The following is a 19,548-nucleotide window of genomic DNA, read 5'->3' on the forward strand; positions in this document are numbered from 1 at the left end:
CGAGGGTCTCACGGATGTGGTTGGATGGGTTTGAGTCATCCCCGTGATCATTATCTGTCTAGTAGAGGGTAGAGAGAGAGAGAGATAATAAAAAAGAACAAGACAGAGAAAGAGAGAGCAAAGACCCTCTGGCTTATTTTGTCCTACTGTTGTCCACTCCCAACACTTCAGCTAATGAATGTATGATGAGCCTAGAGGCCTGAGGTGACTCTACCCTTAACTTTACATCACAACCACTTTAGATTTCACCTTTATAATTGAGACATAAACATATTTCAGCAGGATCATAGGGGAAGAGGCTCTTTTTCATAAATGTATTTTCAAGAAGTAAGCCCTATACGGACAGGACTAGTTTTCTAAACGACGTTTGAGTTACAGTTTTTATCACTCGACGTTTGTGATTTTATGTACCGATTCAGACCGGACTAAAATCTGAGTGTGTGTTTTCTAGATGTGGGCATTACACAAGGTCATGTGCATCACGTATGAAGTATGTCTTTTAATTTATTATTTATTGATATTATTTTAATTTATTATAAAAACCCTTTTTAAGTCAACTTTACGAGAAGTGGCTGTTTATAATAAACCCACATAAGAGAGCATCTAAATCTAGACAAGTATCACACCTGACACTGATATTAATTCTTTTCTGTGATTTGGCTCTATTTATTAATAGATTTATTTATTTATTTTTTCATCGGATACCATCCGAATTGAAATGAAAGCATCCCAAAGATTGGTGCACAAACGGTAGCTCAAGTTGGTCAAAATACGTCAGCAATCACAGACAAGATTAGATTTCTCAGATGACCGTTGAGTTAACCTATAAGACAGTAGGTCATTTGCCCTGGAATTTTTACAAAGGTTGTGTGAGGAAAAACAGACGATTAAAATCGCAAAGTCTTTCTGTGAAACACGAATTTCTCTAACATTCTCCTGGAAAACTAGTCCCGTCCGAATAGTTTGACAAGATAATTGACCCTGATAAATTCATTGATTTTACTTTCTTTCCGATTGCTAAATGCCTATTAACACTATATTTAACAAGTTAAGAATCATTTCTAACATGCAACAGCGTTATGGGTCATTATACAATTGATATAGCAGTTCAGTATCAGAGTGATTGAAGAAAATTTTCTCTTTTCTCTACTCCACACCACTCTCATACTCTATTACTTTTGATCGGACATCAATTAAAAAAAAAGTTGTTTTTCCCCCCTACATAATAGTGTGGTGTGTACTGTAACCACCTCCGTGCAATGTTTAATATGTATTTGTTTTGCTCTAAATCTGATTTTTTTTTTTTTTTCATCTAATTTATTTCCAGAAGTTCCAGTTGATTGATTGGTTAATATTTGTTGATTGATATTTGTGCTTTTGTGCTTCTGTCTGCAGTCCATTCGTGAGGTGACGGGCTATGTGCTTGTGGCTCTAAACCAGTTTGAGTATCTGCCCCTGGAGAATCTTCGCATCATCCGTGGCACCAGGCTGTATGAAGACCGCTACGCCCTGGCTGTATTCCTCAACTACCGCAGAGACGGCAACTTCGGTCTCCGTCAGCTTGGCCTTAAGAACCTCACAGGTACAATATGAGCCTTCGAGCCCACAGGTCGCATGACTCGTGTGTTCATTTTTTTTCCTCATTCCCCGTCTTGCTTCTCTTTTGTGAATGTCCTTGATTGAGCATAAATTCTTTGTTTAAGATGGTTTGTGGTTTTTTGATATCCACTTTAATACAATGATCCCTGCTGAAATCACTCATTACAACATCAATAACTGCGTCTGTCGTATACAATCACACAGAGTAAATTTCACTGGTCGAGGCCTTTGTGAAGTTGGCGAGTTCTTTCTGATCTCTCTCTGAGAAACGAGAGGGGGAGGATTTATGAATATGGATATCATACTAAATTGATTTCACACAACTTCCATCAGAAATGACTTAGCTGGTTTTCTAACTGGTGGATGGATGAGGACCGACGCTGGCAGTGAAATACAGCTAAATATCTGCACCTGGAATTGGATCCATAAAACTCAGTGAGAGAGGTTTGGGGAACGCTGGAGCTTGACCTGCTTGATGATGGCGCTGCTCTGATATGAACCGAGGCTTTATTATAGTTTAGATCTGTCAGTTTTGCGGGAGTGGTAAAGGCTAATCTTCTTGAAAGCGCCAGAGAGTCTACACTGAATAGTGTTTACTTAGTACAATAAAGTCTGCTGTAGCACAGTAAAGCCTACATTCATTTAAGCTATATTTGTAAACATTCAAAAAAATACTCTGGAAGCATGTATTTCCCTAAATTGTATTTTCTTGGGATTCTTTAATGAATATGAAGTTTTTAACAATCAGTGTTTATAGATTTTTTTTGTAACAATGTTTTTACTCCCACCTTTGATTAATTTAATTCATTCTTGCTAATCCACTGTTTAAATCCCTTTTGATCACTGCACAGCACCGTACGTTAGATGTAAACTTTTATTACTGAAATGCTGGAAAGTATTTACAAGAACAATATTTCATCGCAGCACCACCTCAGCGAACAAAAATGGGAAAGAGAAGAAAGCACATAAAAATTTGAAATGGTTATTATGGCAGCAATATATGATACAATTTAAAAATATGTAGACTAGGCTCTTATAGGCTATTATAATTTGGATTATTTTTATTTTAGAGTCCTAATAAATGCATTTTCAACTATTTCTGAAGTGCTTCTTTTATAAAGAACACCGCTTTCTCACATAAACAGCCCCTGCAAGAGAGAATAATTGATTCTCGAGCCATCGATATCAAACAATTCAGCACCATCGCCACGAACAGCACCGGGTAACATCGCACGTAAGAAGGTATATCTTAAGCAGCTTCCTAAGGTATGGTTCGGGGAACACGCCTAGAAATGGTATACCTTCAGTTAAGTTATACCTTAAGAGTCTTCGTAGCGCGCTAAGAGACAACATTATCGGGAAACCCAGCCATGGTCACCAAGGGGGCATGTCATTGGTTGAAAAAAAACAAAAACATAAAACAATAATATTGTGAAACATTCTGGCAATATAAAATAACTGTTTCTAATTTGAATATATTTTAAAATGTAATTATATACTGTGTGTGTGTGTGTGTGTATATTACTCACCAAGCAGTGTGTGAGAATCATGTATATTTGTACAAATATACATTATTTTGATTTACACTACGTTTTTTTCATTATATGATTGCTCTTTTTTCTTATGAGGAAGAGAGAATTATGTATTTCACATTTAGATGAGGAATAAAGACATAAGGGTAAATGTCCTGTCCATTCATTACTCTAATTACTGTGGTTTGTCTGTGAAGGACCTTTTTTCAACAGCTCTGCTCTTTGTACCACACCTATTGTGTGGTGCCTATTAAATATTCTTCAATATGTTCAGTTCGAGTTCGTTAAAATGTTGTTCATTTCACTGAAAGGACATACATACATGCAGTATATTCTCATTCAGAGGTTTCTGAATTGTTATTTTGAATCAGTAGCTAAATTCAAACGCATGTCTCATCAAAACCGGGATGAGTTGGGGGGATTTTGTAAGTGTGTCTGTTCTTTCTGCTTCCCTACCAGGGCCAGTTGGATATGTCTCTTCTTCACAGTACCTGATCATTTGTGTTACACAACAGCTCCGCTTCCTTCTGATTGGCTGATAGCACTAGTATAAGTGCATGGGCCTGACATTTACCATGCTCCACTTTTGTCTTATTTGGCAAATTAATAGTATGTTTCTTCTTAATGGCACAGACTGTAATAGTTGTTGGAGGTGGTAGTAATTACGTCTGTACTTTTAGTACCGTCACACTGTGACCATGATACTTAACAGGACCAGAACTGTTTACGATCAAACTAGTAATCTTAACCAGCATTAATCAGTGGCGATTACCAGTTAGCCTTTAGTGTGAGGAACCAGGATGCAGTGTTCTTGTCATGCCGAAGAAGAAGGTTTGGGCTCTAAATTGTGAGCAGTGCCACTTACTTTCTTTTCAATCCACTAAGGACTAAGACCATTTTCATCTGCATGTATTTATTTTTCAAATATTGTTATCAACAGCAGTTTACAGTATACATCTTATTAGTTTGAGTTATCACATTGAATCAAATCCATGACCCTGTTGAACAAATGATACATTACAAAAAAAAAAAATAATAATAATAATTATATATATATATATAAATGAACCTAAATGTTATATTTTTTTATATATTGTATGTATGTATGTATATATATAAAATCTAATTTATTCAATTAATTTATTCAATGTAATTTATGTAATTAATTAAAATGTAATTTATTCCTTTGAAAGCAAAGCTGAAAACAGCTGTGCTGTGATACAAACTTTTTTGGGAAAAAAAAAGTATTATTTTTTCTTAGGATTCTTCACTTGATGAGAAGAAAGTTCAAAAGTACAGCATTTATTTGAAACAGATTTTTTTGTAACAGTGTAAAAGTCTTTACTTACATTTTATCCATACTTTGCTGAATAAAAGTATTCATTTCTTTCAAAAACATCATACTTGCCCCAAACTTTTTGTACAGTAATTCTCTGCAGCTTAAACTTTAGTGCATAAGCATAAACTGATAAAAAAAAATGTCTTGAATGCAATGTAAATTGCTTTGGATGATAGTGTCTGGAAAATGTATAAATGTAAATGTATCCCAACTTAAAATGAGGAGGCGACTACAAGCCATTTCTAGTTTATTTCCTTCTGGTTTGTTTGACTGTTTTTTTTTATGCATGATGAATGGTATAAGTTTGAGGTGGGACTATTTTGGGACACTGTGGGACTGTTTGTGACCTGTGGCAGACAAGGGTAGAAAGAGCTGCACTTGTTTTTTGTTTGTTTTTTCACATTGCATTGAAATTGCTTTAGTCTGTATCACTGCAAAAGGGCCGATTACGATGTGAAATCTGGCTAGGTATTTAACCTAGTGAACGTAAATGGTTCGGGAACACTGTCTGTCTCTTATGGAACAATGTTTCTGGTCCAGAAAACACCTTCATTCACTTGCTGTGGCTAGGCAAAGGAAATGGAGCAGAGAGAGACATGGCATAGCAGACCGGGTAAATAATTTAAGCCGTGTGTATTGTTCCACTTACTCTGTCCCCAGTCCACTCGACTCAGCGTACATAACCCAAATGCCACATTGCAATGCTGACATCACTTAAAGCCTAACTGTGCTTCATTTAATGCTGTATTCTTGGAAGATGACAGTGTTTAGGAACGTCGAGAAGACCAGGTGCTCCCAGAGGAGTGTGATCCCTTGTCTTTGGCAGACTAACACGGAACAACGCTGGAGTTAAGGAACGTTTGAAATCCCAGCCATGCCCACAAGGAAGGAGACAACGGAGAAGCTCTGCTCTCTCGTTTACTCACACTCTCTCATCATCTCTCTTTCTACATACATTCAGTGGTTACACTTTATTTTAAGGTGACTTAGTTACATTGTACTTACTCAAATAATTACTGAGTAGTATTAATTAACTACATGTGCTTACTGTAGAGTTATGGTTAGGGTTTGGTTTAGGGTTAGTTGTAAATATGCATAATTTACTTTTACTGACGTAAAGTAACTTGTAACTATATGTCACCTTAAATTAAAGTGTTACCCATTCATTCTTTTCTTGTTCACCGAAGTCTTTGTGAAATTTACTTTTCACTGCCCTCTTTCTCGTGCTTTCATTGAGCAGGGGTGCGTTTCCCAAAAGCATCGTTAGCCAACTATGTTCGCAAGTTCCGTCGTTATCAGCATAATTCAACGAGTCTGTGTTTCCCGAAACCATCGTTTTAGTTTGCATGACATGTGGACTTAATAAATCCTTATCTTGAGCAAAATTACCAAGCTGACATTCAGTACAACCTGTGTCTTTTATTTAGAATACATACAAATGTCATTTACGTCTTTTAGTTTGTCAAGAGATTTAAAGCACCGTTTCTGAAGAGTGTGCATGTGCGAACGTGTTCTACTATGTAAGATCAAGCCTATGATTGAATCTGTAAATAAAGCAAAATAACTGAGAAAAATGAGAAATCGCACCCCAGTATATTGAAGTATTTTTGGCCTTGAAGAAGCTGCATGTTTCTTCCACGGCAATAAGAAAGCGACTTTGAAATTGTAGCGAGATTGTTCTTTCAAGGATAGTTCACCCAAAAGTGAAAATTGTCATTAATTACCCACCCTTATGTAGTACCAAACCTTCATGACTTTCCTTGTTCCGTGGAAAGAAGATAATTTGGAGAGAAACAAAGTGTTCTTTGCTGGTGCAATGAAATTCAACAGGGTCTAGTGTTGTTTATGCCCTGTCATTCTTCTTTTGTGTTCCACAGAAGAAAGAAATGCATAGGTTTGCAACAACATAAGGGGGAGTAAATGATGGCATCATTTACATAAAACTTCCAAATGAATTGACTCACTAAAATGAATCGAATAATTGCAGGATTCAATGGGTGACGTGAGTCGTGACACAAATAGAGCAATGTAACGGTTTATCAAATTTTGTCACTACTTGTTGGAAATACTTGGAAGAAACTATCTATTTTTAGTCACTTACTCCCAACACTGGTCTTCTAAATGTTGAACTCAGTCAGCGGCCTGTAACCCTGAGACAGATCAAAGCTGGAACAGAGCCCGGCAACATCTCTCTCGCTCTCCGTCAAGGACTATCAGCTTGTCAGACCTACATTATGAGCCTTTTGATCCCCTGTCACGTTATCATGTCATTCCTCTCATAGCAGTTCTCCAGAGATGTGTAAAGTGATCAATACCATCCATAAATGATATCTAAGAGAATAAAGGCTATTAACTGCGCTGGGTCTAATCCCGAATCTGATCAAACCAGCCTGTCGGCACTGCTACTAGAGTTGAAATCCACGGAGGTAGAAATTGCCCTGGATAAAATCAATTTGTCGCTGGTATATTCTGATATTGCTCTATTGATTTTCTGAGAGGTGGTGTGTGGGCGACACAGTGATGTGGTGCTCGGGCTTCCCTTGTGACTGGCTTTCAAACGTCCTCCCTGCTGGGTTATTAAGTCAGAGTCAATGGAGTGAGCTATTTCAACTATTTGTTTGAATGCAAAATGGTACAACACTACCTTTACTACGCCTCGAATAGCATTTGAATTATTTGAATGTTGTTGATTAAGGATTTTTGCATGAAATAACAGCTAGGATTTTTTTCTATTTTTTATTTCTTTTTAATACTTTTAGGCTTTTTATATCTCCTGTGTCTTTTCATTTGGCATCCGCAATATGATGTAATTTGCCCACTAGCAAACTCACTGCAACAACCGTCCATGTTTATTTTTTTATTTAAATTTTTTTTTTTACTGTCTGATTGGTAACACTTTCTATGAACGCTGTATGTATAATGCATTAAATGCTGGGAGTCAAAGGTTTGGACACACATGACTGAATAAATTTTTCTCATGATCTTTAAAACCTTTACATATAGTGGCTTTTGCTTAAATATTTTAAATCAGTTTATGTGTGTGTGTAGTATGTGTGCCCAATAGCAACAATAATAGATAAATATAAAATATAATACATCTCATATATTGCATGTTCTCATAAATAATTGCAACAGTTAACAATACATTATGTATAATAATAAAATAATATCGTGCTTGTATCTTTTTTAAAATCTTTTTTTAGTGTGCTAATACCCATCCCAAAATGCCATGTCCTTTGTTGTATTTTTACTCTTTAATGTGTAAGAATGAATAGCTCAATATAATCATGAATTATAGCTCTGGTTAGAATTATTCATGGAAAGATGTTATGGATTAGGATGTGCATTGTAATGTTTCATGTATACAGGCTTTATAGAAAGTGCTACCATCTGCTACTGTCAGTCCAGAAGGAGCTGTGTCGTCTTGTGTCGGTGTCCTCAAAGGCCTCAAGAGGCAGGTGATTTGTAATAATTATACCTCACTCACAATTATACCTCACCCACTGTTGAGGCAAAGGTTAAACTTCGCATCCTTTCTTTGACATTTCAAAGTGGCGCTCCATCGTCCTTTTCAGAAGAATTAGAATGTTTTGTTCATGCCCATGCAGGCAAACATTTTTTTTTTACTCAACATTTGTGCACCTCATTGTTTCTTGTCATTTCTTTCAGCAAACGCAGCTTAGACAGTAATTACCTCACAATAATAACAACCTCCATAAGAACAGATGAGTGTGTAAATGTAACTGTTTCCTTTTTCCTTTTCAGCAGTTTTCTGTTGTCTGTATTATTTCTCCCACTTTATATTTTTTTTGCCCTTGATTAGTGCTTTTGGTTATTACACATTATTTTCTTCTCTTCCCAGAATTTTAAAAGAAAACGATCAATGTCAACGGTGCCGTATGTAATATTGACAGCTGGTGGTTGAAATGGGTACAGCAGTTCAAATTCAAAATATCGGAGAGGGTTGTTTCTCCCACCCCCTCCTCCTCAGACTCCATACACCATACACTTACTTATACTGTAAGTTGATGATTTGATTTATTTGCGTTTTAATATGCCTGTGGACATAAAGGTTTTTTAGATGGATGCCGGGTAGAATCTGCGATCTCTGACTTCGTTTATTTGCTGGCTTCCATGGCTGCAATACGCTGTATTTCACACCAACTGGCAACCCAGGGTGTCGAAATACTTTTGCGTAGATTAGCAAAAGCTGGGATCACACAGACCAAAATAAAAACAGACATTCTGACACGGAACACATACGGTATTTCAAAGTAGAATAACTGGCTGTAGCATTGTTTTTTGGAGAAAGTATATGAACTTAGCATGTTTCCTAAATCACTGCAAACATACTGTGGTATTTTTGTAGAATAGCTTTATCATGATAATTATATGGTTGGCTGCAACTAAGCGTTTACTTTCCTCTTCTACTTTCCAAGCTTATTCTCATTTGAGCTGTAATTCATAATTCAACCATTGATTAGACGTATTATATGATATTATCATGAATCTCTGAATGCCTCTCACTCAGAATTGTAGGAGCACTGCTCATTATTCTTATTTTCAGCTGTGGAAAATGGGCTTCAACGTCCTGTCCTTCATGCAAGCTATATTTATTTTCCTGCCTTTTAGAACAAATTATCTTGAAAGAGGACTTTGTTTTGTCAAGGTTTGTGTCTGTGCTGTCTCAAGGTTCTAATTTTGTACTGTACGCTAGGTTTTTATAGTTTGTTCTGTCAACTGTCTGCCTGTCTTTAACATGAACTTGATCAGAGGCTTTTTGTATTAGTAAATGGTGGGTTTTTGTGTGGTTTATGCCATTTTGTGACTTTCAGCTTCGCTCTAAAGCATTTTTATTTTTCTATATTATTTTATTTTTCTGTAGGTTTGAATTGATAGAGACATTTTACAGATGCTTAAGTGCACACTTTGACACAGGACATTTGAATACTGCGATCTTTATGTACTGACATACGTAAGTGCGTTGTCACTGTAACTTCAAAAATGCGAACTGTGAATGTGCACAGTTACTGGTACTGCTCTCATGTGTTTTGTGGTTTTGTCTACCTTCTACTACTTCTCTTTGCTGTTTCTTGCAGATTCACATGATATTTCCTCCACTTGTTGTTTCATAGATAATGTATTAAGTGTGCACTATTCAGAATTGAATCAAGAATGCCATTAAAATTCCAATATTCAGAATTTGAATCAAATTTGAATTGAGGCAGCAAACAGGATGTTGAAGTACAATTTAAATTTGAATGTAAGGAATGATGAATAATTTTTAACTAGAAAAGCAAAGTTTGTCATGAATGATGGATGGATGGATGGATGGATGGATGGATGGATGGATGGATGGATGGATGGATGGATGGATGGATGCCACCTATGATAAAAATGAGCATTTAGTTTACGCATGTCTTATTGAATTAAAAAAATCAATAAATAAATTGCGGACCAGGGTTGAAGAACTTCCCGGCATGTATTGCCTGTTTCTTTGCATTATAATTCAGTTAGTTCCTCTTCTTGTTATTCCAGTTCACCTTCTTGTAGAGTGTGGGCATATTAGAAGTGCACAATCTAAAGCTAGGACAAATGTTGGAAAACATGTGGCAATATTACATTTATTCACAACTGCAATCAATATGTAAATAGTCTCTCAACTTTAGTATTTCCCATCCAAACATAACACATTCATGTACATATGATAGCAGCTCTTTATGTTTACGCTTCAATATACCTGCACCTGTTCAAGGAGAAAATCTCAATGATCGTGCATTAACCTCATTGAGTTCTGCTTAGTGTCTCATGAAAGCGGTCTGGAACAGCACACCGGAGATGAAAGACAAAGAATGAGAAAAGGAGATCAGCCTATCACTCCCTCAGACACGTCTGTCTCTTTTGCTCCCTCTCTTTACCCGTTAAGTTTCTTTTTCAGCTCAGCGCAGTCTGTGTAAAGGGATCCGGGAGGAGAAAAAAGAAAATTACTTTTGTTGGTGCTTGCACAACACTCATTTCCATCTTTCGCACTGAGGCTTCCAGACCCCGGGTCACTTCCAATTGTGTGTCTAATTGATTACTTCCCATGCAATTACGTTTGTGTCATACTCGATTTTTCACTGTTTGAGGCACAGGGGAGCGATCCTCCTTCTGAAGGACAACAGTTGCACTGCAGCAAATCTAGAATGTGGCTGTATTATTAATCTTTTGGCGCAGCTGTAGTGCAGTAATAACCAGTGACATAAACCACAAACGCAAGGTTACAGAGGTGGAAAGGACGGTGTCAATGACAGGACATGTTCTCCATGCATGGCATTTAGGAAAAACAGCATTAAAAGCGACAATATTATGATTCTGCTCATTTGCAACAACACAAGCAAGTGCTTCTTTATTAGGTCTTGAAAAAGACAGTTGCCATTTTTTTTTTTTTTTACATTTACCACTTGCATATTCTTTGTGCTTTTACTTCTTAATTTTTTTTAGAAGTTTTCAAGCTCATTAATTAAAGCTTTTGGGAATTATGTAAGCTGTGAGAAAAGAATGTAATGAAATATTGATGTCTAACCACAGAAGGACTTTTAAAATTACAATCATTAGAAAGATTTGACCCTTCTGCCCTCACAAAGGAAAGGAAAAGTGTGTGACGGTAATCAAAGCCATTAAAGATGTGGGATTCATGACTTTTCATTGAGCCGTAAAACCTGCCGTGAGACTTATTCACTGCATAGATGCTCTTTTAGAAATATATTATAACTCTATTAAATGTGCTTCTCTTTCTGACAGCAGTGTGTTTGTATATACAGAACACATTTCGCAGTGTACTTTCCTTTTCCATGGAGATGAAAGGATGACAGAACTGCTGAGGAGAAACAAAGCCCTTGGAAGTGGAGTAAAAAAATGGAAGAATCCATTTTAAAAGTTGTCTGTATTTAAAGCCTGTAATGTGAATTGGGAAGAGAGAAAAAAGAAAAGCTGTAATTACACAGAGATCAAATAGAGAGTGTGGAGCTAGTGCTAATACCCCCTCGCCCACACCAATCACTGGAGAAACCAGGCCCATTAATAATGAATCTGGTGTCATCATTAAGAATCTGAATGATTAAACATATCTCCTGGCTTCAAACACCACTTTTCACAGTAAAAAAAAAAAGGGCTCACACATACATAAAGGAATAATGATATAAAACATACCAAGTCTGCAGATTTCCATGGTATTGGATTGTTTGTCATTCACAAAGTTATACAAAAAGTTTCACAGATGAAATAATTGCGTGCAGGTTTGGAACAACATGAATAGTCTGCCGTCATTTACTCACTAGTTTGAACTATCCCTTTAAAGGTGAAGTGTGTCATTTTTACACCACTGGTTGAACCAGAAATTTAGATGCTAGGTGCTTTAACACACAGAACAATGTTTTGAAGTGCCACAGAGCCCTTGAATTGTTTGTCTCTACACATAAACTGAGAAAGTAAAAAGTCATTCAACATTAAAAACTTCAAAATGCTTTCAACTGTTTAATTATTGTTAATATATTTAAATGAATTCTACAGAATTCCAAGATTTTCCCCCATAATCCATTCAGTAAGGTGTACAAAGGTGTGCAGAATGGCAATAACTTTCCTCTTTGGATACAATGAGGGATTGAATCTTACGTAAATCCAACATCATGACAACAGCCAGTTATTCTAATGTGTGTATAGCTTTTAATGGCCTCATAGTTAATTCAATTGCATGAACCATCCAGAGAAAACGGCCAATTAACATCACTGCGTTCTGTGTACTGTAAAAAGAAAGTGGAGCACATCACAGATCGGTTATATAATCTGAGGCAGGTGGAAAACATATTAGTGTAGAAAAAGATTTATCTTTGACAGTTTGATGATGGGAGATATTGAGATGTGTTCGTTTATTAATGAATGCAACAGGTTAGTAGAGATCGCTATTGTTTGACCACACTAGAAATAGTTCACCCCAAAATGACATTTTGTCATCATTTACATCATTCACTCTCATGTCGTTGAAACCCTGTATTATTTTGCATTATTTTAAATGAATGCATCAAAGACCGTTTGAACTGCTTTTTTTCCCCGTTTTTTCCCCGTGGATGGTGATTTATTCTGCCAATCAGGACAAAGAACAAAAAACGTCATTATAAGTTGTCTGAAAATCTGTGAGAAACAGACTGAAGTTGAAGATATTATTCTTGGATAATCTTCCCTTCTGTAGTGCTCTTAAATGTCATTTATACTCAAATGTCATTTGTAAATAAATAAAAATAAGTATTAATAAGGCTTGGAATATATATTTTTATTTTCAATATGTTTTATTAAACTTTTATGGTGCCTAACTGTTTAAATCTTCACCCATTTTCATTGTATGGAAAACAGAAGCTCAAACATTGTGCCTTAAATATCCCCTTTTGCATTTGACCAAAGAAAGAGATAGAGGTTAATAATGGTTAGCAAGTGAAAATGATGACTTTTTAAGCCTTTATCATGTCATTTTTTGCTAACTTTGTTGCTTTATCTTTAGTGGAAGGACATGTTCAACTGACAAAACTGTAAATTTAACAATAACATTCTACCTGTTTTAGTGTTTTAGCGTGTTGCTGCTAGTCGACAGCTTGCTCCTGTGTTAAGAAAGCATTGACATACACACATTTTAGCTTCCCCCATTTGTCTCCATTACCCGTAAGCCTCTGCTAATGGAGTCAAAGAGTCTCTAGGGTGTTGTTAGCACCTGACTTTACCATTTGATTCGAGCCTTTGCAAAATCAGTCATTACACTCCAGCCCGAACACAGATTCGTGCAAGCTTTTTGACACAAATAGAGCTGTTCCATGACCCAGGGCTGTACATCACGATAATAATAAATGACTCCGTACACTTATGCCTTTGATTATATGCGTGCGTCGCTTTGAGTGCAAGCTAACGCTCACAGTCAAGAGAAAAGAGGAGCAAAAAACAGGGTTGAAAAAAAAGTAGAGCGGCTGTGGATGTTGAATAATTCAGAACTGGCAGCACATGGGGCTTCAGGGCCAGCCGGAGTGCAGGAACTCCAGCCACTGATGAGCAGTGTGCCCGCACCTCACCTTTGTCCTGCACACACACACACACATACACAGACACAATGTGTATCAGCAGCACTCAGAAAGCTGCAAACTCTGCTCGCCTGTCCATTTCAAACCGTTTCAGCCCTCCGCCTCTTCAGATATCAGACTTGGGCCTCATTAAAAGTTAATGTGAGGCGTGCAAAGAATTTTTATGCCAATTAATAATCAAAACCGTTTCCTCTATAGCCCTGCAGCGTTATTTCAGAGTCAAAAACCAGGCCATTCGACACAATGCAACCAAAGCAAAGTCTGTGGGGTGCGTGAAGCAGGAAAAGACATAAAAAAGTCACCCAATAGACCTGATCAGTTTAAGTCGGTGGGCCGAGTAGGTTTCCTGGCAGGTGTGTAACGCTGTCGTGGATGTTTGAACAGTGCTGTGTTGTGCTTGCCAGCTGTTCTGGCTGGGTTTCACAGTGTATGCCAGCCAAAGTCTGTGTCATTGGCATCAATAGCATGCAGAGCAGAGTCCAAACACAGCCAGACACATCTATACGTACACAAACACTTAAAGGGTTACTTCAGGATTTAGCATTAAGCTTTGTATTAGTAGAAAACCTGTAGTATTTTCGAATTACCGTGCTTTCCACCCTCATATCCCCCTGAGACAAGAGATTTATGTATTTTTTGTCTGGAAAAAATCCTCCGGTGACGCAAAAATCGTCATTTTGCGTCATCGGAGGATTTTCTGGCCAGAGGCTAAAGACTACAGCCAGTAGGAGGAGCTGTCCCGCATGTTTTCAGCCCGCCCATACAGGATGGGATCTCCCTCACAGAATGTACACACAGTGTCAGCCGTCTTTCTTTGGAAGCTAAGCTAGCAGGCTCTTGTTCTGTGGAGAAAGCTGAATAGGAGAAAGCTGAGTAAGTAACCATCCTCCTTTTCCCGGACTTGTCCGGCGGGCGAGATCGTTCAAAATGTCCGGGATTCAGCTTTTGCTTTCTGCGGTCGCCATTCATTGTTTACATGCACACCTTTCAATCTAACTGAATTCATTCCGATTGGTGAATTTAAATGTAGTGTTTACATGAACGCTGAACAAGTGATCGGTTGATGTGCGTTTTACCATTGCTAAGAAAAATTCCCGCTCCTCCGTGAGAGATACGAGACCCGGCGCGTCTCAGTAATGACGCCACCGGCCTCGCGCTGTTCTCCCGCGGCCGTCAGCCTCGTCCTGCTCGCCACAGTAAACATGATGAATGAATGGCGACTGTAGAACGCAAAAGCCGAATCCCGGACATTTTGGACGATCTCTAAATCCCTCGCAAACTCATCACGTAGGCTAGCTTTGTTGTTTACAACTGCGCACTCTTACCGGTAGGCGTGGCCTCCTAAGGCAGCGAAGCAAGTGCATTCTGGGAGTTGTTGTCTTTCATCCACATAAGCCAAAAATACATTTTCTGGCTTTTCTCAGTCTAGAAAGCTCCAAATTCAAAATTTTCTTCACATTTCTTCTACTTAAATGACCTATTTTAAATACACATTCATCTTCCCAGAGGTGAAGTATCCCTTTAAGCTTTCAAGGGATACAGACACTACAGACTGATAAAAAGGCATCTCCACATCCGCTAGTCCTCCTGTTCTTGTTGTCGCCTCAAATTTGGCATTGTTTCATCAAGCCCGCAGCAGGAAACGCTAATGAAACATTTAAGAGTGGTAAGTCAATTGCCTCTGCTGACAATCACAGAACGGGATTTCAGAGGGAATGTGAAAGAATCTTTGTTCTGCTGAAACTGGGGGTTTTGGTTTGGTCACACGATCGATAGATCAGATGGAGACTGTATAGACTTGTGTAGCCAGATTATTGTCATGAAGTCTAATCTACATTGCAGCTTATTTGTAATTTAGTCCGGAAGAGACTAGCATATACTAGTTTATGTTTTCAAGCAGTTTAGGACCATGTTAATCATACACTTTCTTAGGTACACTTCGCTAATACCGGGTTGGACATAGATTCAACATGAATGTTGGAAACATTCCTCAGGTGTTTTGGCATATTGGCATGATAGCACCACGCAGTTCCTGCAGATTTGTCAGCAACATCCATGATGCAAATCTCTTTTACTTGCTCCTGATTGGCTAGTGAGTCGTTACCTAGGAAGAAGCAGGTGAACGTAACTGACCACCATGGAGTCATGGCACATCAGACGACACCACCAAACATGCCCAGTGACATAGAAAACACCAGAAGGAGCTAGAGACGCAGAAAGCAGCTGGTGTGCATCTGGAGTGGTAAATCGAGTGTGCGCCGGCTCTTGTGTTTCAGCTAAACTGGCACAGCGAGATGGTTGCCGCAGCATACCCGTCTCCCTCTGTGGCTTAATAATTAATGTATTTATTTTTTGCATAGTGGCTCACAGGGACGAGGCTCAGGGGCTGTACTGAATGCAGTGGAGGGTAATAGGACATGAATAGCCCCTGCTGTCGCGGCTACGGCCGCCCTGCCAAGCGCTCGAGCTGGTCAGGTGGGGTCTGCCATGCGGATGAATGCATGATGCTAAATATACTCCAAACTCCTCCCTCACTTCCCCACCTGGACTTTTGTTTATTTTCAGCGCACATCTGAAATCACTTTTCTAAATACAGAGAATTTCCTCATCCAGCCCTCTTGCATCAATTTGCAGCACTGTGCATGAACTCATTTATAATGTGTTACACAAGGTATGTTGTGTCATATCAAGTTTTGGTAGCAGAACAAAGTTTAGCCCTAGAAAAGTTTTTTGTTTAAATTCACTTTAACTAGGGGATTTAATGATTCTGGTTCTATAACAGTGCCGTAAGGATTCTTTCTATTACTTAGTAAGTTTGAGAATAGACATGTTATTATAAAATTCTGATATAAAATAAGGTATAACAACAGCTCTAATGCTTATAATTTATTTGATTTGTTTATTTGATTTATTACAACATTTTTTTTTTTTTTGTCATTTTAGGAAGAATGCAGACACCCCAGAGCTGTTAATGTTTAAAACTGTTTTAAATGCAAAGGGTGGTCACACCAAATACTGATTTGAAATTGTCTTTCACGCTGTTATGAGATTTAGAGGTTGGGTTCAAAGACATTCCTTTTTTCCCTTGCAGTCTAACAGGGGAATGCTGACCTTTCCCTGAGGTTAAGATAGGTCACAGTACAGTCATCTGTATGCAGGTGCTGTTCTGTTTGAGTTTTTCCCCCCTCTCTCTCTCTCTCTCTCTCTCTCTCTCTCTCTCTCTCTCTCTCTCTCTGGAGCTCCCGGGTACAGAGCTCATTGCAGTGCTGGTGTGGGGTGAACCGAGTCCTGCTCTGATATCTGAAGTGTCAATCAGTCAGAAGCCACACTTGGCCTCCTCTCTCTCTGCCTATGTTTTTCATTGTGTTTTTTATTTTTATTGAAGCATTCATTTAAGCTCTCTTGTGTTCTCTGATTGAGCCATTGTGCAGTTAAAGAGGCTTTTTGCTCTGCCCAAGAGAAAGAGAAAATGGATGTTTGAATTACTATTCAATGCTAACAACAGCTTTCACCATAGCAGAACTCTCTCAAAAATATTATATTATGACATAATCTTTGACTGAAAAAATGTTTATACTGTATATTATATTATATTATATTATATTATATTATATTATATTATATTATATTATATTATATATTATATTATATTATATTATAGAACACATAGAAAGATATTATGGAGATTTTGTAATGTTATGCCCATTACTGCACTAAAATCATATTCAGGCAATCATTCATCACAGTGTTGACCCGAAGTAACTGCGTTCAAATCCTCTCAGAGGAGATAGCTGACCGAACACACATGCTTTGTACAGTTTAGGACTGCGGTCTTTATCAGTAGACAGACCATTGCTGTAATATGTTCCCTTTCCTATAGCCCTGTGTTTTAGAAATCTATCCCACAATTGTGCCACTACATGTAGTGATTTAACATATCTGACCCAGATATGTAACATGAAAGGTTATTTCTGTTACTAGAAATAAGAGAGGGAAAGTCTTGCCCTCTCTTATCCCTTTGCCCTCTCTCATTTACACCGCTATTCTTTTTCTATTATTTTCCCAGATAAATAAGCAGATGCTCCCTGCCCTAGATAATTCCATAAGCCTTTAATCTTAGCCATTTTTCATAAAGATTCATCGGAAACAATTGCGTAAGGGATAACAAATTTTAATCAGCCTGCTTTAAATGCAATTACCACCCTGAGGAAGTCAGGAGGGCAGGGAGGATTGTAAGTAAAGACCACTGTCTGAAACTGTCATCCATCCGGTTTTTATATATATACTGAATCTGTATTTATTGAGCCGACCAGCCTTGAACCCTGATATACCTTGTAACCCAACAAACAACTCAAAATAAGACTGGGTTCAAATTATTCTGCTTTTAACTGTTCATAAAAAGATGTTATAGTGTATTGCGAGCATCTGTCACTGCTTTTAAACCACTAGTCCAGCACAGCACGCTTTTCACTCAGCATTCAATATACTTTCAATTCTCTCTTTATTGCTTGTATATCATACCGTCACTGTGACACTTCCCCTTATAACATTTGCCAATAAAAATTGCCCTCCTGTAGACAAAAAGGGTGTCCTGTATTGCACCAATTTTTTTTATCAACCTTGGTTGGATTTGAAAAGGATTTATTTCAATGCAGCTCTTGCCTGTTATTTACTGCCTTTGTCACTGGTTTTTCAAGAGTTGTTATCGAGTTGGACTTTGTCCCTCTGTAGCCTGAACAAAAAAAAAAAAAAAAAATGATGCATTGAGCGCTACAAGCAAGGGCGTAGATTTGGTTTGAACATTGGGGGGGTTGAAGTTTGGGTATGCCTCCTGATATTGTGATCATGTTATAAATATTGGGGGGGTTGTAATGCATAGATTTAAATATTGGGGGGGTTATCTCCCCCCCATCCCCCCCACAAACTACGCCCTTGGCTACAAGAGGGTCCTTGGTTCAGATAAATTCCAGACAGACACGTTACCAGTAGAACACATGTTCTGTCAGTGCCGATCACATATGGGCCATCAGTAGGCTCCCATGATGCTTTGCCTGCCGTGGCCACTCATGCTTGAATGTCAACAGTGTCTCGTTAAAAGTGCATTTGCTTGCAGCCAGCACGGCACGAATGCCTGCCGAACTACTCCCGCACAGGTTCGCGCCTTCCCCCTTTCTCTCCCCCTAACGCCTGCAGCATCAACTCCTCATAAATGCTTTTATGTAGTTAAATTAAAGCCGTTGTTCTTTTCAGGTCAGTAGTTAAATACATAAAAGTGCAATTAAATTCAAATAGAGTCTGTCTGTGTTTTATTCCTAGTTTGCCACCCCTGTTCCCCTAGATTTATGTGAGTGGCTCTTTTGCTCTGACCTTGGCTGAGGTGTTCATGGAAAGCCCATCATTGAAGTTTCTTATTATCTTAGCTACATAACGAGCAGTGGTTCACAACTGTGGCTTTTTATTCGAATGTTTGGGGTTAGTAAGACTTTTTTCATATCATAGCAAGGATGCATACAATTGATTAAAAGTGACAGTAAAGACAGAAATTTATAATATCCCCCCAAAAATCTATTTCAAATAAATGCCGTGCTTCTGAACTTTCTATTTATTAATATTCCTAAAAGAATTCTGCCAGCACAAACCCTCTTTTGCAGTTACTAAAGACACGTAGTGAAAGATTAGCGCTGAAAAGGCGTGGACATAGTTATTTTTGCGGATGACCTTATTGCATATGCATTTGAAGGAGACGCAAATTTTATGGAAGTAAAATATTTAAATGAATCACGCAAGGTGATTTACTAAGGTTTGCGCTCGTCAATTTACTGGTTACGCCATTTTTTACCGTCCAAAAAAATCATGTCTTAAAACAGATCATTGGCTGCATATTGAAAAATGTAAAAAATAATAATAATAATTGCTACACACATACAGTGTCTTCATTCATTTTGATGATCAGCCATTATCATCTGTATCCAGTAGG

At 38.0% G+C, this 19,548-nt stretch overlaps 1 protein-coding gene across 1 annotated transcript in view; it reads left to right on the top strand.

Moving 5' to 3' along the window:
* Positions 1-19,548, top strand: part of erbb4b (erb-b2 receptor tyrosine kinase 4b) — a gene marked incomplete at its 3' end in the record, with an annotated part of 371,526 nt that overhangs the window by 234,102 nt on the left and 117,876 nt on the right. The window contains exon 3 of the mRNA XM_081368808.1: positions 1,396-1,582. Within this exon, the coding sequence (XP_081224934.1) occupies positions 1,396-1,582 (187 nt within the window). The remainder of the gene's footprint in view (positions 1-1,395; positions 1,583-19,548) is intronic.

The sequence above is a fragment of the Scardinius erythrophthalmus genome (genome assembly GCF_964197995.2).
Source record: "Scardinius erythrophthalmus genome assembly, chromosome: 6".
NCBI lineage: Eukaryota > Metazoa > Chordata > Actinopteri > Cypriniformes > Leuciscidae > Scardinius > Scardinius erythrophthalmus.